Source organism: Pleurodeles waltl, chromosome 9 (genome assembly GCF_031143425.1).
Source record: "Pleurodeles waltl isolate 20211129_DDA chromosome 9, aPleWal1.hap1.20221129, whole genome shotgun sequence".
In the NCBI taxonomy this organism is placed as follows: domain Eukaryota; kingdom Metazoa; phylum Chordata; class Amphibia; order Caudata; family Salamandridae; genus Pleurodeles; species Pleurodeles waltl.
In genome coordinates, this window is record NC_090448.1 from 61,607,737 (window position 1) to 61,632,718 (window position 24,982).

The 24,982-nt window shown below is 48.3% G+C and overlaps 1 protein-coding gene across 6 annotated transcripts in view; it reads right to left on the minus strand.

Moving 5' to 3' along the window:
* Positions 1 to 24,982, minus strand: part of GRIP2 (glutamate receptor interacting protein 2) — a 654,787-nt gene that overhangs the window by 330,096 nt on the left and 299,709 nt on the right. Inside the window, exon 1 of one of the 6 annotated variants that reach the window (XM_069206298.1) lies at positions 19,925 to 21,279. The exons of the other annotated variants lie outside the window; for them this stretch is intronic. Coding sequence (XP_069062399.1) covers positions 19,925 to 19,964 — 40 coding nt within the window. The 5' untranslated portion in view covers positions 19,965 to 21,279. Of the gene's footprint in view, positions 1 to 19,924; positions 21,280 to 24,982 lie in introns of those variants that run through there. 6 annotated transcript variants of the gene reach the window in all.

Consider the following 24,982-nt stretch of genomic DNA (forward strand, 5'->3'; position numbering starts at 1 on the left):
TGCCCAGGGCCTGTAAATCAAATGATACTAGTGGGCCTGCAGCACGTCCTGGAAACATCTCAGACCTGCCACTGCAGTGGCAGTGTGTGCAGTTAAACTGCCATTTCGACAGGGAAAGTGCACCCACTTGCCAGACCCAAACTTTCCTTTTTACTACATGTAAGGTACCCCTAAGGTAGGCCCAATGCAGCCCCATGGACAGGGTACAGTGTATTTTAAAAGGTAGGACATGTACTTGTGTGTTTTACATGTCCTGATAGATAAATACTGCTAAATTTGGTTTTCACTATGGTAAGGCCTTTCATCTCCTTAGGTTAAAATGGGGATTGCCTTGCTATATCTTTTATGTGTAACTTACCATTGGGAGCAGATAAAGATGAGGAGTTTAGGGTCTCTGAAATCTCAATTTAAAAATCCATCTTTTGGTGAAGTTGTTTTTTTAGATTGTACGTCTGAAAATGCCACTTTAGAAAGTGGACGTTTTCTTGTTTAAACAATCTGTGCCTCTTCCGGTCTTCTGGAATACATGTCTGGGTCAGGATGACAGTTGGGCTGTTTGTGAATTCACTCTAGACAGTCACAGAGAGGGAGCCAAGGTGTGCCCTGAATATCCTGATGGGTCTCCCTGGGCTAGAGTGGTGGGAGGAGCTGACACTAATACATGAATAGGGCTGTGTCTGCCTTTACACAAAGCAGCCTCCAACCCCCTGGATTGTGTCTGGGGCCAGGGCTGAAAAGGCAGGGTCTTGACCATTACAAAGACTTTCCTTTGAAGGTTGCCTATTTCAAAGGCAGAAATTAGTAGGAGTACTGGACCTATGAGACCACAACTTTAGAATCCTTCTGGACTGAGGACATTCTGCCAGGAAGAACGGCTGGATGGTGTAGGAGGGACTGCCACTCTGCCTGTTGCTTTGCTGTGCTGGCCTGGTGCTTATGTCCTGGGATGAAAGGACTGGACTTTGCTTTTTACATCCTGCTTTCAAAGGTTCTCCAAGGGCTTGGACTGAGCTTGCCTCCGGTTAAGAAGTTTCAGGCACAGCAAAGACTTCACCTGCCAGTGCCTGGGTTCTTTTTCGGAGAGTCCTGACTTGCCATGTGGTGCCAAATCCAGTCCCTGGCCCCGTAAGAGTTAGTTCTGGTGAAATCAAGTACATAGAGTCCAGAGCAATTTTGGAACCGGTGCCGCTGTCCGACTCCATGCTGGTGCCTGCACCGGTGCCCCGGGCCCCGCTGAGTTTGCTGATCGCGACCGTTGCCACAGACCAGACACCACTGCAGCACCTCCAAAGTCCTGCCACAGCGTGAGTACTGAGTGCCATGCCCCTGACATCCGGGACACCAGATTCCAATTCTGCTGCAGCATCTGTAGCCCCGTGGTGTGATTGCGACAGTGTAGTCAACACCTCATCTTGACCTGCTAGAATCAGTAAACCTGCCAAATCGTAAGGAATAAACGCCTCGCCACAGATGTGGCATCGCCGCCCCTGCAAACTTAAGGACCGATGCATCACCTCCTCTCCCTAGGACTAAGAAACGGATGCCTCACCTCCCCAATAGCAGTAAGAAACCAACGCCGCACAAGTTCCAGCGATGCCACACCTCCCTGACTTCACTTAGTGCAATGTCTTTGTTTCATCCTTTTCAAAGGTACTGTGTCTGGGGTCTGTGCGATGCCATGACCAACCCACACTCCCTCATGAGTGGCGTCAGACTGTTGGGAACGACTCCGTCAAGACATTGTGATAGCCCCAGTTGGAGCAATCATGTTTTTTAGCGCTATACTGAAGTTTCTAAGCTGTATGGTTCCCTTACCCTGACTAGAGTGAGGGTCCCTACTTGGACAGGGAGCAAACAACTGCCAACTAGAGAGCCCATTTCCAATAGTTAGCTTCAGTGTATGCCTAGGTATTGACCATGGGTAAAAGTAGTTTATCTTTTCACAGATTAACGCGGCAAAGACAATTTCTAGGAAACGTAGGGTTAGGAACTTGATAACTTCATGTGTGTCACTGCAGCTGAAGATTGCGGTCGTGGTGCGGGTGTGTTGAGGGTGCTTCGGTGTCTACATTCTGCTCTAGGTTGGGGAGTTACTTGGTCCTGGCAAAAGGCCAGGGGATGCAGAGGAGAGGGGGCATCTAGCATCATTTAGGTGTGCTTGTCTGTCTCTTATCTCTCTTCTTTCCTCTTGAAGATGCTTGAATAAGCCACAGTGAAGACTATGGTAATTATCTTCCGGAGACATGTTTGCTTCTGATATTATGTATATGCCTAATTGATTTTGCTTACATTTGCTTACCAGAGTTTTTTGCATGGAGTTGAAAATGTCCTGAAATGTTCCATTGAGGCACATGGGTTGTTTTTTATATGCCAATAAATGCATTTAATACAAAATAACTTTTATTTGTTGAAAATGCCCCGTGTTGCATTTAATATGAAGTGCTATTTAGAGCGTCTTACCACCACCTAGAGGGTCATGGGTTTGACACCCAATTTATGCATATACATACGACGACTGGTAGTTTTGTTTAAAGGATACATATTGAGCAGGGCTTTAAACACGGCATCCCTAAGTGACAAAACTGTTTGATCCTGGGCAATTACTTTAAAACCTTGTTGCCCATTTCCTACTACGGTCAATAAAATTGATAGTAGCTGGAGGCGATTCCGGTTGCAAGCACAGTATACACAAAGACACTAAGGGCCATATGTATGAACACATTTTCCCATTGACACAGAATGGGAAAAACCCTTTGCTACATCTGGCCCTAAATGACTAAATGTTTCCTTGAGTGGCCAGTCAATTACCCTGCATAAGCACCAGTCGCTGCTGCTCTGAGCCATAATGACTACAGCTTGGTTTACTAAAGGTAGGAGGGGAGAGATGCGCCCGGGCAGGCAGGCCTCACAATGGCATGGGAGATGGAATGCTGGAAAGCATCTTCTCAAGAAGTGGATTTTTATGCTGTCTGTTATCACAGTGCAAAAGAACCCCTGAAACTAGGTTTAGGAAGCCTGTCCCTCTATACAATGGCCAGCGCTCTCCTGCGCGTGCTAATGTGCCTCCTCTCTGGGAAAACAGGTGAAGGTGAGAGATTAGGGGCCTGGAGTGTTCATTGCTACTTTAGAGAAAATGAGGTTTATGTTCAGCAAAGGTGCCCAGGTGAAGTAAATATGCATATGTGATATGAGTGCAGTCAATTAAGACTTTGGCGTGTTGGTCTGCCTCTGTCCACTTGTAAGTCACGCTCCTTTGCTCCTTTGTGTAGTGCGCGTTGCTGTGTGTTGCATTAAATACAATTGCAAAACAAACTAAAACATTTGGTATACTTTGTCTTTCAAATCAAACATGCTTCTCAGAATGTTTCTGTTTTACCCTGTCTCTCCCTCATATTTAAATTCGGATTACAGCTTGGATTGGTTTTATGTTGTAGTTACAGCGCCAAGGGGCTTCCCAGATGTTTAATGTGGGGGGTGTGGGGAAGTGTTGCTAGCGCTTTCATTCCTGCCTATTCCGCCGCTGCACAGGTTAAGTAACATATGTTTTGTGGTCCTTTTGTAAGTGAAATGATTGGGCAGGGAGATGCAGGTGTGTGGACTCAAGAAAAGAAAAACAATTAACAGGGCTGCTGAAGGAAAGTCACCAGAAATGTAAGCAAGCGATCTCTGCCAATGGACAATTTCTGGAGTAATCAAAACTGATGCACGGTTGTTCTGCGATCCAGGCAAAGTAGCATTTTGCCTCTGGAGCTCTCCCTATCCCCTAAGGAAAGGGCACATGCTGGGCCTTCCCTTGTTGTGTACCGCTACCTGGAGGTGGCACATTATTCCCACTGACTTGCATAGCGACTGCTGCATATGTAAGGAGAGGGGGCAGGTGGTGGGAAGTTCTGAAGCTCAATTTTCCTCTGTGAATATAAGCCAGTACACAGAACAAGCATTTGCAATTCAATGGGTCTCGCATTTGCTTGAGTTCGAGCCATTTCTTGCCACATAAATTGGTCAACCCTGCCTAATAATTTGGTCTTTTCCTGCCACATAATTCCAGTGGCCCCTGCATGTGACTAAAACACTTCCATTTACCTCCTTCCTCTATCTATAGCAAGAAATGAAAATGTTGTCATTTAGCATCCTAATTTAAATCTGCAGTGATAATTTCGATAGAATACCAGTTTCACCACCCCACCATCAGAGTTGCTGGCTGGCTAACAATTCCTAAAAAAAATAAAAAAAAAAAAAAAAAGAAAGAAAGACACAAGACAGCCACGGAGGAGTAACAAGACAAATAAACTAGAAGGGTCACCCTAACATAACTAGAGTGTTCAAACCTTAAGTTGTCCTGAATCATGGTCATAACTGCAATAAGGAGAGATTAATAAAACATATACAATTATCATACAAACCAAATAAAAATCTTTTTCAGAAATAAACTTTTGGCATTAGAACACGACAATGAAAATTGCCTTTGTAAGAAAAATTGTCATAACAATATAGTTAGACCCTAGAGGGCTAACTATATGGTACAATATGTTTATCCCCTAGAGGGCGTAGTGCATTACACATTTTCAGGGCTAACAGGCCTACTGTAATGATATGACAAACAAGATCCTTAAAACACAAACTACTCTCAGCTATAAAACAAAAGTTCCAGCTATAAGAGAACAAAAAGACACAGTGATGGGAAGGGTTATTATTTTGGGGTCCCCACTAACCTAGTGTGGGGGCCCACAGATGATCTAGACAGAAAGAGTGCACTGTGCTGAACGTTTTGGTGGTGGTCCCATTGTACTAAGACCGCCACAGGCTAAACTATGAGCAAACAAACAGGTTTTGATAAAGAATGCTTGCAAAGCATTATTGGCCACGTTTCCTGAGTACAGTGAATATTGTATCGGCTCTCCTGCTGTGTCGGGAGTGCTGCATTGAGGATTTCTGTGGTTTTTATGCAAAGCATTTATCAATTACAAGTGTTTTTGTGAAAGCTATAGTGCATGAAGGGGAGAGCCAAAAGAAATTACTCTGATTAGGTAACAGTGTGAGCAATGTGACCAGTGCTTCAATACCGCTGATGGAGTTCGCGCTGTTTTGGGTTATGAACGCCATGGCCACCATGGAGCATGAAGGGGAGAGACAAAAGAAAAAATAGTTCACCAACGCAGAAGTATATCAGCAATCGTTCAATAATCCATGTAACAGGGTCAGTCTGCATGGCGGTAGTTAAACCGCCCCAAGGCAGTACAAACGTAAATATTTATCAATGACATCAAGGGTTTTTTGACAGGCAAGTCCACGAACAAGTGAAAGTGATGGGTGTGGTATGAGTGGCTAAAAGCCCACAGAATTCTTACCAACAGGTCGAAAAGCACTTGCGCACTCGACCTAAAAACGGTCCATAAAACTATGCAATTTGGCAAGAAAACTAGCAAAAACTCCATGACCAATGACCCTGGAGGTTAGATAAAAAACACAGCAATATTTTGACATAAAACAGGCTATATGGCACCTGTTGGAAGAACTCAGGGCTGTCTTTAGGGTGGTGCAACTGGTGCGGCCACACTGGATGCTGGCCTGGAGGGGGGTGCTGACCTCGGGTGGGGTGCTGTGTTCAGAGCTAGCCTTTGCTGAGATAGCTCCCTGGGCATTGGAAGAGAGAAGTTTAGAAGTTTTGACCCCTTGCTGATGGTAGTGGATCAAATGAAGCCGCAGGGGTCCCTTTTGCGTTAACTGGTCAGTACCGGACGAGCACGGAGTGGCCCCTGAACAAACTTCCCCAGACCTGGACCTCCCCCAGCTCACTTAAGTCACCGCTAGCTTAGCTGCCTCACCAGATGATAGTTTTGTTGATGTGCGTCAACAGCGGTCAGAGGGTGAAGAGAGGGCAAGGAAGGGGGCTAAAGGGGTGTTAAAAACATTACCCGCGGTATGATAATGAAAAAGACTAAAACCACTTTAATCTGGCAAATCAGACAGAAACGAACAGGCAGGGACAAGGACAACACTGGAGCAAGACGAGAAGGGCACTGCTGTTGGTATAACCTTAATGCACACAGCTCCATGCTGCCCTTAAAATATTTTTGCCCTGGGCCTGGGCCCAGCTCTACCATGCTAAAGGCCGGCCCTGTGTTTAGCAATAACTTCCAATTTAGAAGCACCGGAAGCAAAGTTACATGTAGCCGTCAGGCAAAAATAAAAATGTCCAGCTAACTGTTGTGATGAATGTTTCCGACAGAGAGATCAGAGTTTTGTCCAGTGGCATTTTGACTCTCCATAAAGTAGTACAGAGGGTTAATATGCCTGCTGCATAGAACAGATCTGTGCTTTATGTGGATAACTGAGTAGATTAGTAAAGCCAGCCTTTACCAGAGCTTAAAAAATGAAATGTATGTGAGAGGGGCTACGGAGAGATGAGGGGTACTTTTGCCAGTGATAGTGGGGGATTCAGAGGAGGAGGTCGTGGGGGTGGCAAAAACCATGGTTTTGCACAGGGCTACACCAGCCCTAAAGCGGCCCTGGAAGCCCCCTCCCCTCAGGGAAGGCCTACCTCTTGTAGCAGGACTTTGTTTGCTCAGCCAGAGTTGTCAAGGGCCTGCTAGGATGTAGTGCCCAAAAGTAAGCGAAAACCAGAGGAATGCTGTATGAAAACACACGAACGTGCCCTGTGCTAACACTTCCCTCACAACACGCGTAGGACTTGTTTTCATAAGGGCGGCGCTAAATCACAGTAGCATATTGTTTTCAGTTGTAAACAGACCAGCAGTCTTTTTTAAGGCTAGAGCTGTGAGGAAAAACTAGGAGATCTGGCTTTCTAAAACAGACAAAAACCGCACTGTGTGTGGGCCTTGATTGTAAGGGAATGTGGGACGCATGCAAAAATGTATCCACTCGTGACGTCATAACGGTACATAATGAATGCTATTGTATCCCGTAATTATGTCACTGCATGGGGAAAAAATACCTCACTCGTGGACCCTTTCTGTACGATGAATGGCAGCAAACGACACCACTTCCGGTATTACCACCAATCACAGCAGAAGAGTTGCTTTCAGTAGTTTAATAGTAACCATTCTATTAGTAAGGGAAACAGGACTAGTAATACATACCAAGATTGGGTCGGAAAACAGGAATACTTTACCACCAGTTTAAAACTGGCGGTAACCCATTCACAAAGGGGAAGAGGTCCCCTCAGGACCAATTCCCCTTTGAGAATGTTAAAGAGCTTTTTTTTTTTTTTTTTTTTTTTTTTAGAGCTAGCAGTGGTTCCACGGGCTAATAACTACACTTAAAAAAAAAAATGAAACGTCAAAGTTTCATTTTTCCTTTTTAAACGCACCCCTTTTTTCTTTAAGGAAAAATAGGCTGCAGTAAAAAACAAGCATTTACAATGCAACGGGTCTCGCGTTTGCTCATGTTAGAGCTGATCGCGTTGTAAACTACTAACCCGACTTTTCACCTATCGGGCAAAAGTGCATTTATGTACATAACCCGAAAAAGTGAAATTAACTATGTAAAGCGATCGACTTCTGCCAAGCGAGATCGCGCTCGTAAACTAGAGAAAAAGAAGACCACGAGCCCGATGGAAAACAGCGAGCCTCACATGTTTTCTGTACTTGGTCGCTGCGCTCGAGGAGGGCTAGCCACCGGAAAAGGCATGACGTATGCGTGCCTTCGACTAATCAAAGCAAGCAGATTTTATTAGGCAAGCCCACGAACAAATAAAAAACACTGACACAGTGGCGTAGCGTGGGGAGTGCAGGGGGGGCCGGCCGCAACATCTGGGGGGGGGGGGGGGCGCGCTCGCGAGTGCTAAAATCCACGGGTTAGGGGGCGCAAATTACTTGCCTTGCCCCGGGTGCTGACAACCCACGCTACGCCACTGCACTGACATGAAGTTGACAGGTCTCCGAGCCCTTTACTAAATACTAAAGCGTCTCGCTGCGATACGCATGCGCGAGCGCATGCAACGCAGGCTCGACCCTAAAAAGTATGCTTTAATAAAAGTGCAATCTGTTGACCTTAAAAGGCCACCATCCCTGCCATGGCTGAGATTCCTAATGGGATGATTTGCAACCTGTTTTAACATTCATAAGGTAGGTCAATTTGCGGCCCATTAGGAATCACTATTTAAAACCTGCAAGTTTCCTTATCTCAGGATTTGTGATTTCGTAATTACAATTCAATGCGAATTGCAATTCGAAAATCGCAATTTTAGAATTTTGTACATCTGGTCTAATGTGTGCACCTTTACCATGCCTGTGAAAATAAAGGTGGCAAAAATGCATTATTTGGAAAAGGTGAATAAAAGTGCATTCACGAATTTCAGTAAAAGGCACACATCATACGTCATATGACCTTAGTTTAGACTAACTGGATAGATCACTAGTAAACACAGACCTTGCAAGTCAGACTCACTTACGGCCTATTGAATGAGACTTGTCACGTTTGCATCTTTGCTGTAGAAACGTGCACACGCACAATTTTGTACAAAATGTATTTTTATCCTTATAAAATATTTAATAAGTGGAGGTCTTTAAAAAATAATAACCATTGATGCTACCTGCTGTAAATGAGTGATAATCCCATTTCCAGCTAATGTTTTCTTCTACAGAAAAACAAGCATTGGTCTACAATTTGTTTACCTATTGGCTTTGTCCGTGCTTTTTGCTAATGCTAAACCACATCGGCAAAAAAAAAAAAAAAAAAAGAAGAAAAAAAAAAACGGTATAATGCAAATGAACTTGAATGTGTGCACATCATGAGGTCGCTAGTGCCACTCAAACACAAAAATGGAGGGCCACAGGAGATTTCTAGACCAGCAGGTGTTAGCTCCCAAAATATCCCATAATAACACACTAAACAACACCTGGGTCTTTCGCATAAGTAAGAATGACAAAGAGAAAGGAAACAAAGTAAACTAATTGTAATGGAGTATCCCGTTTTAGGATGATTTCCCTCACCCACCAAAGAGGACATGCTTCATCATTGGGAATCTCCTCCCACCGCGACAGCTAATCACGGTGCGGGCTACAACCGCCTCACTGTCCGAGAGGTGCTCTTGCAGATGTTTTAGAGATATAGTAGATACAATAAGGTGAGCTGGGGGTGGAGAGGTAAGCAGAACATATGACAAGTGATCTAGTTATTTAAAACTCACAATGCGTATGCCTTTATTCATGCATCCCTGGGTCAGGAGTAAAATAAAAAATACTACTGGAAGGAGTTAGTCCTCCTTAAATGTGTCATCACTGCAGGTCAACATGTTTCTGCCATATTACCCTCAGAAGAGGTGTTTTGGCATTCATCAGGAACAAAAAAAAAAAAAAAAAAAAAAAAAAAGAAGATGCTTCTGCTAAAAAAAAAAAAAAAAAAAAATAATATATATATATATATATATATATATATATATATATATATATATATATATATATATATATATATATATATATATATAATAATGCTCAAAGTAAAATGATGCAAAATTGCACGGTGGTCCACTGGCAAGTTCAAAGAAGGGATCCACTGTCCGTCAACCGGCAGTCGGGAGTAGTGATTCAACTCAGAAACCCTGGTGTGGGGCTCAGGGTGCTTTCTGTCCTGAAGAAAGTCCTTTTTTTTTTTTTTTTTTTGCAGAAGCATTGTTTGAGGTCCTGACAAATGCCAAAACACATCTTTTAAGGGTAATATGGCAGAAACATGTTGCCTTGCTTTGATGGCACATTTAAGCAGGACTAACTCATTCCTGTAGTATCTTATTTTAATCCCGACCTGGGGACGCATGAATACACCTATAGATGTATCCTGTAGCTTGTTTTAAATCACTATCACTTGTTGCACGACCTGCTTACCTCTCCTCCTCCAATTTACCCTAGGGTATCTACTGTATCTCTAAAACATCCGCAAAAGGGCCTCTCTCATAGTGACGGGGTTGTACTCTGCATCGTGAACAGGGATGATGGATGAGAAGTAGGGATGATGGATGATGAATGAGAAGTAGGGATGATGGAAGTGAAACAGGTATGATGGATGAGAAGTAGGGATGATGTATGATGGATGAGAAGTAGGGATGATGTATGATGGATGAGAAGCAGGGATGATGTATGATGGATGAGAAGCAGGGATGATGGAGGAAAAGTAGGGATGATGTATGATGGATGAGAAGTAGGGATGATGGATGAGACGCAGAGGTGAGAAGTAGGGATGATGGATGAGAAGTAGGGATGATGGATGAGAAGTAGGGATGATGTTTGATGGATGATAAGTAGGGATGATGGATGAGAAGCAGGGATGAGAAGTAGGGATGATGGATGAGAAGCAGGGATGAGAAGTAGGGATGAGAAGTAGGGATGAGGAGTGAGGAATGAGGATGTCCTAAAATGGATGCTGTACCCAGTAGCATTAAGTGAGAGGTAAATAGAGAATACTCCCCTGGCCGAGCCAGACCTGGTAGACAAAGTCTCCAGCCAATGGCTGAAAGAGGCTGACTGAAGAAAGCTGGCGGCTGAGAGGAGCAAACCGAAAGCCCACTTTATGTATTTTGTTAGCAATAGATCAGTTTGGCAGCTGTGCTATCAAGGCCCAGACTTAAAAACAACACTGGAAAGCAGGGAGGGCAATATGTGGACGGGCATCGCCTGCCCCAAATCCGCATGGTAAAGAAATGTGCACAATTTACAATGAATCACAACGAAATAAATAAAAAAAAAAAAAAAAAAAAAACGAACCATTCTAGTCTCGCCAACTAATGGAGGGAAGTGAAGACAGTCTCTGCATGGGGTTCTTGGGTCAGGAAGAGGGGGTTCACAGTTTCAGGTGCCTCAGCACGTGAAGTCAGGCTGAACAAGATGAGGCCTGTAGCTCCAGGCTATGGAGGAACGGTAGGGGACGTGACTGGTAGGCCTCAAGAAGTTACAAACCTCAGATCATGAGAGTTGGGGATTAGGGAAAGGGGAAAAGTGGAGAAGTTACAACCAAACAAGCATTGGTAAAGCCAACGGGTCTCACCTATATGAGAGCCATTAGCTGTGCCAATGCCTTCTAGCAGGTTGTAGAGCAGTGTGGCTGTTGTGCAGCATGGCTACATTTTAGAAGAAAGTGCTATGACATGGCCAGAGGTGGCTCTACCTAAATGCTTTTTCTCCCCTCAGGGCGAGTGGAGGTGCCAACATGGACAATTAGCAGGAGGCTGGCTAGGGGCACATGGACAAGGGTGGGAGGGAACAGGATGGGGGGGGGGGGCACTGGCGCGGCCAGCACTGGCCACATTCAAGTGCTTTTTTATCTTAATGGCGGGTGGAGTGAGGGAGAGGGGTTGGAGGCAACAAGTCAGAATGAGAACTTACTGAAGAAGCAACATGGAGAAAGGGAGGGTCAGTATGGGAGGGAAGAAGGGACAGAAAATGGGAGGGTGGAAAGTGGGCCGCCACACGGGCCAGGGGAATTGAAGGAAAGAAGCTATGACACAGTAAGATGAAAGAAAGAAAAAGAAAAATAGTAATCCCAGCAGTGGAAGGACCCTTATCAAGATCAAGCAATGAGTACTTGGTCCACGCACCACACAAATGAAGAGGAGGCGTTAAGCCAACATGCGCTGGCCAATTACGAGGCAGAAAAAAGGGTGACAATGAAACCAATTAATGGTAAGCAGTGGGTGGCCTCCAAGCTCCTTGTAGAAAACAACATCTCTTGCAAGTGAGAGCGCATGTGCTGGGGTACGCACAGTCATAGGCAAGATCTAAAAAGGCTTTGGTTGATTAGTGTGGCAGGAGGGTGGAATTATGGTGGTCTGGTGTAAAATATAGTTTAAGACCATATTCCTGTGTTTATGGCCAAAGGCGTGGAGGACACGTTTGGAATACCATCCTGTCTCCGCAATAATCAACTTTCCTTTAACCCTAACAGCATATCTCAGCATCCTTTCTCTGGCCCCTAAAGAGGACCCGATACAGAAGGCTGCCAACATCAGGCCGCGGAGTAGAAGATCTACTCCAGCGACCGTAAAGAAGCAGCACCCTCTTGCACTGCGTGTGGTGCCATTCGTGCTGATTTTACAGAGCGGGGACAAACACTAGGCGCTAAAAATCCGCACGAACGGCAGGACCTAATGCACTCCACCGCTTGCGGAACTCCATGTAGTGCGGCAGAATTTTTTGGTCACTTCACATGCGGAACTCCACCCAGGCTTAAACAAAACCACAAGCACCAGACTTAAGTAAAAAATAGAGGACGTGGTGAAAAAACAGTGTTCGATGGTCCACCTAGGCCAGTGGGCTGTGATACCACTGCACCAGTGATACCGCTGTCCTGATTTGCATAGAGGGTTGCAGGTCCTTTTCTGTAGGGGCTCCACAACTGTGGAATATGCCTCCTTTCGAGATAGTGACCAGTGCTTACTTTGTTTATAAATAAAAAAAAAAACCACAAAAAAAAAAAACATTATTATTATTATTATTATTAATAATAATAATGTGCCAGGGCTCTCATCAGGAGGTCAATGCAGCTTGCACCACATATTGCCCCTGCCATGCTGCCAATTATAGTAACAGAACTACTAACCATCACACTCCTAAAAGTGTGACAATTCAGAATATTCCAGGTCTCCATAGCTATAAGATAGTCCTGATGGTGGTAGGTAACAGTCTTTTTTTTTTTTTACATTTCTATTGAATTAATAATTAACTGTTGTTGTGCCCATCTCTAAATTGTCGGACAGTGCCACCATGTGGCAGAATGTCACAAGCGCCAGTGTGGACAATGAACTGCTGGTGCTAAGCACCAGAAACCACCGGCTCAAATTAAGCACTAACTTCCAGACATCCACAAGAACTATGGCTTTGTAAAGTCAGAGACCCGGCTATATGTCAGGGTCATTGTTTTACACAGTGCCAAGCGGCGCTGCAGAGCGCTCAAGAAACTATAAAAACACAATAAAATGTCAAAGGGGGTATGAGCCGAGGCAAGATGGCCGATAAGAGGCACTAGAAGAGTGCTCTCGGCTCCGACATCTCAATCCTTGACTATCCTGCCACCCCAGGCCCCCGCAGACCCGCCGAAATGGTCGGCGGAGACTTCGGGATGGGGATGGGGGCGTGAGGAGCAGAAAGAAGCACCGTAATCGTGCCGAAAGGAAGCGCATGCAGAGAGCGCCTGACCCTAAGATGGCAGGTGGGATCACAGCCGTGAACCGGGCCGACAGCTGCATGAACGCAGCGCTAAAACAGTGGAACCTGGGGGAAGGCGGCCCCGGCGAAAAGATCACGTGTGGTGAGGAGTTGGACGCAACTTCTGCGCCGCGTCTCCCTCGCCCCTAGCCAGAGCGAGTAGAGCTAGCTTTGGGCCCTCCCCAGGCCTGGAGACCTACGACGGAGGCCTGGAGACAGTAGGTAGGCTTCTTAAGGAAAGACATGCTCATGCAAGACATGCTCATGCAAGACATGCTCATGCTGGGACCGAGGTGAAGCGCAGGCGAAGGATGAAAACACAGAAAACGAGCTGCGGAGCCACACTCATGGTGAGTGCCTGACTCTAACATGGCGGCTGCGATCGGATCTGCGAGCTGGGCTGGCGTTATTTAGCGCCCTGGACCTGCCCTGTGTGTCTTGGGTCAGAGTGGCCCCGGCAGGGTTGGCTGCTGTGAGGGGGCGACCAGTTTTGGTCCTCATTTCCTTAACTCCCCCCACCAGTATACAAGTAACCGAGGGGCAGCAGTTGACACTGAAGAGGGACTAGTGTGTGAGCACCGGCAGGCAGCCATCTTACCACTATAGAGGTAACCGAGAGGCAGCAGCGGACACTGAAGAGGGACTAGTGTCGGAGCACCGGCAGGCGGCCATCTTACCACTGCAGAGGCAACCGAGAGACAACACCGGACACTGAAGAAGGACTACTGTGTGAGCACCGGCAGGCGGCCATTTTACTAGTATAGAAGTAACCGAGGGGCAGCAGTTGACACTGAAGAGGGACTAGTGTGTGAGCACCGGCAGGCGGCCATCTTACCAATGCAGAGGCAACCGAGAGGCAGCACCGGACACTGAAGAGGGACTAGTGTCAGGGCACTGGCAGGCAGCCATCTTACCACTACAGCTGCTTTGGCAGCAGCCCCGTCATTCTGGACACAGGGCATTTGAGCCCCTTTGAGTTGACCAGTTGACCAGGGGGTCCTGGTGGTTTGCAGGGCGCCAGGACCCATTGTGTTTTTATGGTGCTAGGAAATGTATTTCTTGTAGTTTGATTTTCAGTCCCTGTTCTGGCTACCTCTAAATTGTGTTTTATGATTTTGAGGTTGTCTTGCATACTTTGGGTTATGCTAGTGAAATTATGTTCCACCCTGTGCTTTTTGCCCATAATGTTGGTGATACTTAGGAGGTAAGTGTCTAATATTAGACTGTTGAGATTTTGGGCGTACAATGCGTTTGATACCTATTGTGATGCTGTGCTTTATGTGGTTTTTATCTCAGGATGATAAGTACAGTGATTTTTCTCTTACACCACTCCATCTTCAGTCCTATCTTGTTGAATCAGCCCTGTTCTGAAGTAACAACCTATCCCTAATCGCCTCACTTTCCGGTCTCCACAATAACTCAGGTTCCTTCACCTGACGTCTGGATTTTGTGCCCCCGTCTTGCCCTCATACTTCTCCTCACCACCACCGTCCTAGTAACACCCTTCCCTTTTCCTCACCACCCTCCTCCGCCACAATTTCCCAATATGGCCACCGTTCGAATTAAGTCTGGAATTAATTGCTACAAAATCATCTACCCTTCTAACCTGACTAAAGCTGCAGCAAAACGTTTCAAGCATAACACCATTGAATGTTTCCCCGATTCCCTTTTTGTCGATCAGTTTTACAATGGTCGGTATGGGGGGCTCAAAAACGATCTAATTTTTTTCACGCAAGACATACCCTCTTGGTCTACCAGCTTTTACAATTCCTTTAACGTCACCTCCTCCTCCTCTATCCCTCATGGGAAACAGCTAAAAATTTCCCCCTCTGCGGGTTTTAACGGCTCCCTCACTATCTCACTTTATAACGGTACTGTTATGATCCAAGCCAAAGACACCTGTCTCTCTCTCTTTGACCGCCTCTTCCCTTCCCTACTCCCCTCCCCTGCGACCGGGCTATCCCTTGACTCTCCATCTAGCTCCACCAATTACTCCCTTTCTCCTCCCTTGACCCCCCCACTCTCCAATAGGCTGCACCCTGGGGTGGCACAGGTCGACCCTCTTCTCTCCCCTCGGACCTCCCCTCCCATTCTTCCCCCCTCACAGTTTGCCCCTCCCCTCTTCACTTCAGCCTTACCTCTAGCTAACACGCTCCTCGTCCATTCTGCTCCGTCCCGGCACTCCATTCTCATCTCCTCCCCCCTATCCCTTCCGGCCACCCCCCTCCTTAGACCACCTCTCCTCCAGCTCTCTCCCCTTGTCTATGTTCCCTACGTTCCCCTTGTTCCCTCCTCCTCTCTGCTTTTCCGCCCACTCCTCCCCTCACTATGTACCCCGATATCCCCACAAATACATTCCATCTCTCTCCCTCCCCACTCTCCTCCAGCAATGCTGTGCTACCCCCTTTCCTCCCCTGGCAACCCCTTCCCTCCCTCGGACCGAGCAGAATCACTTCCTTTCTTCAACTTCCCTTTCTCCCAATCCCCCCCACTCTGCCTGATACCCGCTCCCTCACAGCCACCTCACTTAGCTACCAGGACCTATCTAACCCCCTCCCTTCCCTTCCTTCCAAACCTCCCTAATCCCTATGACTCCTCACACTCCTCCCCTCTCCTACTGCCCCACCGCCCCACTCCTCTCCTATCGCCCCCTAATTCTGCCCTTAATTCCTATCCTTCTTGCAACGCCAATAACGACAACTCTCCTCTCACCCCTGGCGCACCAACTCCGGCTCTCATCCAAAACCTTTCCCCACCTCTGAACCCTATACCCTTTTCTCCCCTCCCGTTCCCCCACCTATCCCTGCCGTACACTGCCTAGTGCACCCCCTCCTGTTTCCATCGAGCCACCCAACATGCCGTGCTCTTCCGTACTCTCTCTGGAAAATAAGCTAGGCTCTCTAATCACCGCCATCTCCCAACTTGAAGCTACCATTTTAGTTTTAAGCTCCAAGATCTCGACTTTTTCACACTCCTCAATTCCTTTGGCAAACACTCACCCTTCCACGAGATGCACCTCACCCCCACACCCCATTATAGCTAAGCATAGCCTGTCGTCTGCAAATCCACACAAGCACTCGAACGCCACCCTTCCCTCACTTCCACTGCCTAGTAACCCTGTTATCTACACTATTCCGATCATCTCCTCTGTCAGAACCACTCGCCCACCTAAACCCTCCCGAGCGTCCTCATATAAGTACAATATCCCTATCACCCCTCATAGCCCAAGTGCCCCCGTCACCAAAACAGTTGCGTCAGAGCTGCGCTGTTTGCTTCACAACTGCAGATCTGCAATAAAACACAAACTTGAAATCTCCGATACCATCAACTTGCACAATATTGACATGCTCTTCCTCACAGAGACCTGGTTCAACGATACCTCTCACTCTATGTTTGATCTCCTTGTACCCACAGGCTATTCTATACTTAGAAATGACAGAATTGACAAAGTTGGGGGAGGTGTTGCAGTCATCTTTAGAAACTCCCTTCAACTTAAGGCTCTTCCTAACAGCTCCTTCCACACTTTTGAATGCCCATCTCTTGAGCTTCAATTGCACCACCGCTCACCTCTCAGACTCCATGCTATTTACCACCCGCCTGGTAGCAGCCCTTCGTTTATGGAGGAACTCACGGACTACATCAGCGACCAATACACGCAAAGTGACAATCAGATCTTCGTGGGTGACTTCAATGTCCACTGGGGCTCGCCTCAAGACACCTATGCGAATTTGCTGGCCACCTTCCTCTCTGCAAACGATCTTATCCAACACTGCACAGAATCAACACACTCTAAAGGCTCAATCCTGGACCTTGTTATTTCTAAAGCAGGCTTGCTGACTATCGCTACCCCTATTCATGTAGACTGGTCGGACCACCTCCTCATCCCATTCTCTCTTCACCTATCACACTCTATAACTCTTGGCCAGCCTAAGAGGGCTACTTCCTGGTTCCGTGACACTAAAAATATTGACCTCAGTACCCTCTGTGATTCTGCTTTGCTATCACTTCCAAGGCTAGACCTGGACCTAGATGTTAACGAACTCACCTCCCAATGCCTCACAGTCCTTGCAGTCGAAATCAATAATGTCGCTCCTCTCCAAAGCAAAAAGAAAAGGCCCACTCCCTCAGCACCTTGGTTCAACAAATCCCTCTATGAATAAAGGAAGTTCCTAAGAGCCCTTGAGAAACAATGGAGACAAGCGCCCTCCACTGAAAATTTGGCCACGCTTCGTTCAGCAAGATCCAAGTACCACAAGCTCATCTTCCTTGGAAAAGCGTCACACTACAAATCCCTCCTTGACTCAGCCAAAAATAGACCCAAAAAACCTATTCGACCTCATCAAGAACCCAAACCGCTCTCCCCCAACCTCCAAATTGGAAGATTCCACAAAGAAAGCAGCGGAATTCGCTGTATTCTTTGACGAAAAGGTAAAATCACTTGTAGACCAGGTCATTTATCCTACCCCTACAGAGGAGCGCAAATCCTTAACCATTTGGCAAAACTTTGACCCCATCTCTGACGATGCTCTCCTTAATTGCATCCTCGATACAAAGCCCTCTAACCACTCTCTTGACCCCATCCCTAGTGCCATTGCCATTGACTTCTATACTAATTCTCTTTCCTATTGGACCACTTTGGTCAACCTCTCCCTCAGTCAAGGCTCCCTTCCTGTTTCCTTCAAAACTGGGCAGGTCACCCCTCTGCTTAAAAAACCCACCGCTGATGCGAACGACCTCAACAACTACATGCCATCACTAACCTACCCTTTCTGGCGAAAATCACAGAAAAATGTGTAGCGAAACAACTCTCTCGCCATATCAAGGAAAATGATCTTCTTGACAATTTCCAGTCCGGCTTCATTCAAAACTGCAGCACTGAAACAGCCCTGCTGCTAGTGATTGATGACGCGCTGCGGATACTCGATTCAGGGGAGTCTTGTCTTCTAATTCTTCTTGACCTTTCTGCAGCCTTTGACACTGTCAATCACAACACTCTCCTTAACACTCTTCAACAGAGAATGGGCATGGAGGGCACTGTGCTCAAATGGTTTGCCTCCTTCCTCTCTGATAGATCCCAAATGATCAAAATAGCGAACAGTCTTTCAGCTCCTTTAGCGGTCAGTCAAGGTGTTCCTCAAGGCTCCATACTTGCACCCACACTGTTCAATCTCTATTTAGAACCGTTGGGAAATCTCCTGAGTAAATCCGGGATCCACTATCATCTATATGCGGATGACACTCAGATCTACCTTAAGGTGTCCTCCACTCACGATCTCTCCTTCCTTAGCTCTACTCTCGACTCCATTCAAAACTGGATGTTAACTCATCAACTGATCCTGAATCCCTCCAAAACAGAATTCCTCCTCCTCTCCTCCTCACTTTCTCATCCCCCAGTGCAATCATGGATGGATCAGATCAATCTAATGAACAATCAGCCCATCATTGTCGAGAGCGCAAAATCCCTTGGTGTCATACTCGACAAAAAACTCAATCTACTCTCCCACATCGACTCCATTGCAAAGTCTGCTCGACACCAACTGCGCCTTCTTTGGGGGATTCGTCGCTTCTTCCCGGAGCACGACCTTAAAACCCTGGTCCAATCGCTGGTTCTCTCCAGATTGGACTACTGCAATTCTCTTCTTACTGGCCTTCCCAAATCCCACCTTTCCCCCCTGAAGTCTATTCTCCATTCAGCAGCTCGTTTCATATATGGGGCCAAAAGAAGCGACCACATCACACCCATTTTATCCACCCTCCGTTGGCTTCCCATAGAGGCAAGATCTATATACAAAACTGCATGTATCACCCACAAAGCCTTGCACTCCTCCTCCCCTCGCTACCTGATGAATAAACTGAAACTCTCTGGGGGCTCCCGACCATCACGTAATGCAGGAAAGTTATTGCTTGAACCTCCCATTTTCAAGAAGGAAAGATCGATGGTCCAATCCTTTTCAGGCAACGCGGTGAGAATCTGGAACTCACTTCCGCCTCCGCTTCGGACCACCACCTCTTCCCAGGCCTTCAAAACTGACCTCAAAGCTCTCCTCCTTCAAAGACACTTCCAAATTTAATTCAAGCCCTCTGTTTTCTGAAGGAAATCCTTCCATTATAGGAAATTCTGTTCTCCATGCCTATAGAAGTGCCTTCCCAGGGTGTTTTTGTGTTTTGAGTGTCTGCCATTTAGTGCAGTATTATACCTCCACCTGTATTTGGTACTCTTTTGTAACATGCACACGGCACCTTTCCTTTTACAACGTATCATTTGCTACCTCTTATATCTTGTTTGCTTTTGATACATGCACAACGGCCACCACTGCCTCATGTAACGTAACTATTGTTTTAGTGTTTTGAGTGTCTACCATTTATTGCAATTTTTTTCTACCTCTACTCGTACTTTATTTGCTCTTGTATCCTGCACACGTCACTTTTTCCTTTCGTAAGGTATCGTTTGCTACCTCGTGTATTTTTTGCTCTTGATACTTGCACAATTATCACTATTGCCTCATGTAATGTAACGTTTGTTTTTGTAACAGGCTCACTTGTAATTCTTCTCCTCTTGTATCTTTACTTTGCCTATTGTGAAGCGCTCTGACACCTTCGGGTAAAGTCCGCGCTATATAAAAACGCATTAAAAAAAAAAAAAAAAAAGGGGAGGAAAAGGAAAATGTTAACTGTGGATGACAGATTTTACCGGATACGTTAGAAAAAAATGGTGTACTTTATAGAAAAATTCGTTTCTTACACAAAACTGTAAATAAATGATCACTCACCAAAGTCGGACTGCACATCTTTTTTCAGCCCGCACAGCATGTTCCGTGTAGCACTGTCCGTCAAGGGGACATCCGCCGGCTTCAGCAGCGCACCTGCCGCCGTCTGTATGTGCAGCCAGCCTCTCTATCAAAGCGGCTCGAATCCTTCACGCAGCGCCCCCTAAAGTCCGCAGCCACGCGGTGCACAGCTGAGTGTGCACAGCATAGGACACATCGAGGACACTGTGCAGTCCGCGGGTGAAAACAGCACAAGCTCCCTTAAACTCTGCAGCAACGCGGTGCACAGCGGAGTGAGCATAGCATGGGACACATCCAGATCACCAGGAGTCCGAGAGAGACCACAGCACGCGCCGCGTTCCCTAAACTCTGCAGCCACGGGGTGCACAGCGGAGTGTGCAAAGCATAGTACACGTCGAGAATACCGTACAGTCCGAGGGTGACCACAGCACACGCTCCTTAAACTCTGCAGCCACGGGGTACACAGCTGAGTGTGCACAGGATAGTACACGTCGAGAGCACTGTACAGTCCGAGGGTGACCACAGCACACGCTCCCTTAAACTCTGCAGACACGGGGTGCACAGCGGAGTGTGCACAGGATAGTACACGTCGAGAATACTGTACACTCCGAGGGTGACCACAGCACACGCTCCTTAAACTCTGCAGCCACGGGGTACACAGCTGAGTGTGCACAGGATAGTACACGTCGAGAGCACTGTACAGTCCGAGGGTGACCACAGCACACGCTCCTTAAACTCTGCAGCCACGGGGTACACAGCTGAGTGTGCACAGGATAGTACACGTCGAGAGCACTGTACAGTCCGAGGGTGACCACAGCACACGCTCCTTAAACTCTGCAGCCACGGGGTACACAGCTGAGTGTGCACAGGATAGTACACGTCGAGAGCACTGTACAGTCCGAGGGTGACCACAGCACACGCTCCCTTAAACTCTGCAGACACGGGGTGCACAGCGGAGTGTGCACAGGATAGTACACGTCGAGAATACTGTACAGTCCGGGAGAAACCACAGCACACGCTCCTTAAACTCTGCAGCCACGGGTGCACAGCGGAGTGTGCAAAGCATAGTACACGTCGGGAATACCGTACAGTCCGGGAGAGACCGCAGCACACGCTCCCTTAAACTCTGCAGCCACGGCGTGCACAGCGGAGTGTGCACAGGATAGTACACGTCGAGAATACCGTACAGTCCGGGAGAGACCGCAGCACACGCTCCCTTAAACTCTGCAGCCACGGCGTGCACAGCGGAGTGTGCACAGCATCGGACACGTCGAGTACTCCAGGAGCCCGACAGGAACCACAGCACGCGCTCCCTTAAACTCTGCAGCCAGCCAACTGGGTCCACAGCTCAGTACGCCGAGTGGAGCGAGACCACGTGCACTGTGCATTCCGAGACAGACCACAGCACACGCCGTGTCTCTAAACTCTGCAGGCAGTTAAGCCAGAGACCCGGGTACACAGCTGCCTGTGCACAGCACCGTACACTGGGCAATCCCTGCAGTCCGAGGGAGATCACAGCACACACTCGAGCCCGGCTGGAGTGCAGTCCGTAGAGTGCACGCTGTGTACCAAGCAGGCGCACAGCACCGACAGACAGTACAGTCCGAGAGAGACCACAGCACAGACCACCTCGCCTATCGGCCACTTGAGCCAGCGAAGCGCCCGCCCCGCGTGCACAACCAGACTGAGTGCAGCAGTGTATATGGTTAACGCACAGCCAGACGTCACAGCCCACGGCACATCAGACCTGTGTACAGCGCCCAGAGGCGCGTTAACTCAAGTGTGTATCCTGTGTGATGCACGGCGCAGTACACCACGAGCTGTGTGCGCCCAGTACACACAGCCCACCAAAGGCTTCACCACACCAGGGCAGAGGCAGCCACTTCAGATAATGTACGTCTGTACAGTGCACAGAGTCACAGCACACCCTGGGTTAGGTTTTGAACCGTGCAGTGCACACCGACCGCGCAGTACAGCTCAGGAAAAGGAAAGTGCAACGTGCACAGACCACACGGTGCACCTCAGTGTAGCGCGTGCCAAGTGCGCCGAGATCACACTTCAGGGCGCAGCAAGAAGTCCTGCGCCCCACCCAGGCAGATGTCCCCCTTTGGAAGGTCCCAGCGAGCGGCGCCTCTTCTAAATACACTATTTATTTCCATTCTTAAAACGAGCGGACCTCGTTTCACCTCCCCACGTGCCCCCCGGATGCCCAGCCGGTCAGCTGCACGGCTCCGGATAAATATAACTGGCTGGGGGGGGGGGGGGGGGGGGTAGGATGCAGGAGGGGCTCAGGGGAGACCCCCACCCGCGCTACTTAGATACTCGGGTTCCGTGCCTCCCTGGATGAATCAGAGTCCACGCTTGCCAGCAATAGCCGCCCCCCGCTTCGTCTCGGGTTCCCCCATCCTCCTCCCACGGGTACACGACTTGTCCATGAACTTCCAGCTCTGGTGTGCTGTGGGGGGGGGGGGGGGGGGGGGGGGGGGGGCGCTCCGAGTCTCTCCCTTCCTCCGCTCTCACACTCTGGCAGACCTCGGAGCCCCTTCACAGCAACGTCAAGTGCCACTGGGCTCCCACCCCTCCATGGCATCCCAGGCACTCACTCGTCAGCGGCCCCCAGTGGGGAGGAGCAGACCTCGGGCTGAGGGGAATGCTAGCATCTCATTCTTGCCATGCCTTGCACAGCCCCACCTGCCCTGCTTTGTTTCATGCCAACTATCTGGATAACAGCTGCACCGACCTCTGGTTATTTAATGCTCATTTCAAATTTGCTGGTACCCCGGTGTTGCTGCCTGAACCCTTTTGCGACTGCTTTGCACTTCCTGTCGTTAAAGCATTACGCCATTCCTTTCAAACATTCATGTGCACGTTTTACAAAGCACTAGCATAGGCAATTGATACCGTGTGCCATTAAAGGTGAAGTACCATTAAAGTAGATAAATGTAACATAATTTTTACAGCACCGACAAACACTGGCACAAATTAAGCACTACACTTGCTATACTCCAATGCTAAATTTTTCCTGCGACAAAGTGAATGTCCAGGATGCGAGAGGCTGCTATTCAGAGCACTGGTGTTTTTTGAGCTATTTTTCACAAGTGGAAAATGTGTCCAAATTGCATGGAGGCCACAATTTATGCAAACATAGTGCTAAATGCTAGTTTTGCATTTATCATATGTTTTTGGAGAAAGCATATTACACAAATGTAGTACAACCCTAGCAGCGTCCTCTTCAGCTGGCTGAGGTGGAAGCTCTTGGGTATCAAACAATCCGAATTTGTAGAGCGCACCACTCACCCGCAAGGGTCTCAAGGTGCTGTTGGGGGGGGGGGGGGGGGTTCGGTCTTTTGTGACCCCTGACCTGTTTTTAGGTCGGGATTCACGCTTCACGCCACGCAGCTCCTCCAGACTGCCTCCGTGCCCCCAACCCTGCTGAGAGTTCGAGGCACTCCACCACCCGCAGACACCCGCCTGCACCTCATCCCTGGAGCCTAGTGGTTGCCGTAAGTACTGTGTGCCTGTCTTGTAATCTGTCTTTTGTTTTTTGTGCCGTTTTTCCTTTTTTGTGGCTTTATTGCTCTCTGCCTCTTTCCCCTGTTATTTTGTGCCTTTTTCTTTGTTTTTTGCCTTTTTTTTTTCACCTATTTCTCTTGTTCTCGGCTTTTTACGCTTTCCCCTTTCCCGCCGCTGCCTCCCCTGCTGCCCGGCCCCCCTTGCACCCCCATTTGCCCACCGCTCCCGCCTCCCAGCTTCTCCTCCCTCCCACCTCCCCTTCCTAATGGTGGCTGTGCCAGAGGCAAGCCCATCTGCGCCTGGACCATGCCCAGCACCAGACCCCCTGGCCCACGCCGTTGCAATTCTGAGGAACTCCACTCCCTCAACCCTGGCTGCCCCACCACCTGCATCCAAGCTTCCCGGAGGCACACCCAAGGACCCTTCTCCTGCCTGATGTGCAGCTTCACCTGCACCCAAGCCACCAAGCACCACAACTCCACTCACAACCAGCTCAGCTGCATCCTCCTCAACACTCGCTCCCGTCCACAAGCAAACCGTCGAACTCTGTGAACTTCTCACCTCAGCCTCCCCATACATCGCCTTCCTCACCGAAACCTGGATGAACCCCTCCTCGGAACCAGCACCTATGACACCATCGATGCTGCCGAACTCTTGCACTTCTAGATTCACGTCAACACCACTCTCAGAGGAACCCTTGTCTACAGACCCTCAGGCCCCCGACCACAGTTCTGCAACGCCATTGCCGACACAATCAACGCCCATGCCCCCACCTCTACATACTACATGCTCCTCAGCGACCTGAAATTTCACCTAGAGAACGCCAACAACAGCAACTCCTCAGCCTTGATCGCCAACCTCTGTCTCAAACAACTCGTCACAAAGTCCACTCACTCAGCCGACCACACACTCGACCCCATCTTCTCTGCCAGCAGCCACATCACCTTCACACATTTCACCGAACTCCACTGGACCGACCACCGCTGTGTCCGCTTCACCTTCCAGAAACCCACCGCTCGCCACAACACGCCACAGATCCCCCGCTGTAGCTGGAACAAGATCTCGAAGGACCAGCTGACCTCCACCCTCGCCCATGCCCCACCACCAAGCACCAGTGACCCCAACACTGCTGCCCTGCACCTCAAACAATGGCTAGACGACTGTGCCAACACCCTCGCCCCACTTAGGAAACCACCCAACACTTGCACCAGCACGAAAGCACCCTGGTTCACCTTCAGGCCTCCAAGCGGGAGTGCCGGAAAATCGAGAAGATATGGCGCCACGAACAAACAGAGCAACCACACCACCCTCACAACAGCCATCCGCAAGCATCACCAGCTCATCCGGACTACCAAAAGATCATACTACAAAGACCGAATCAACAACAACGCGCACAACAGCAAAGAGCTCTTCAGCATCATCAAAGAACTCGCCCACCCCAAGTCCTGCTCCATCAACCCCCCCCTCGCAAGACCTCTGCGACTCCCTCGCCACCTTTTTTCACTGCAACATCACGGGCATCCACAG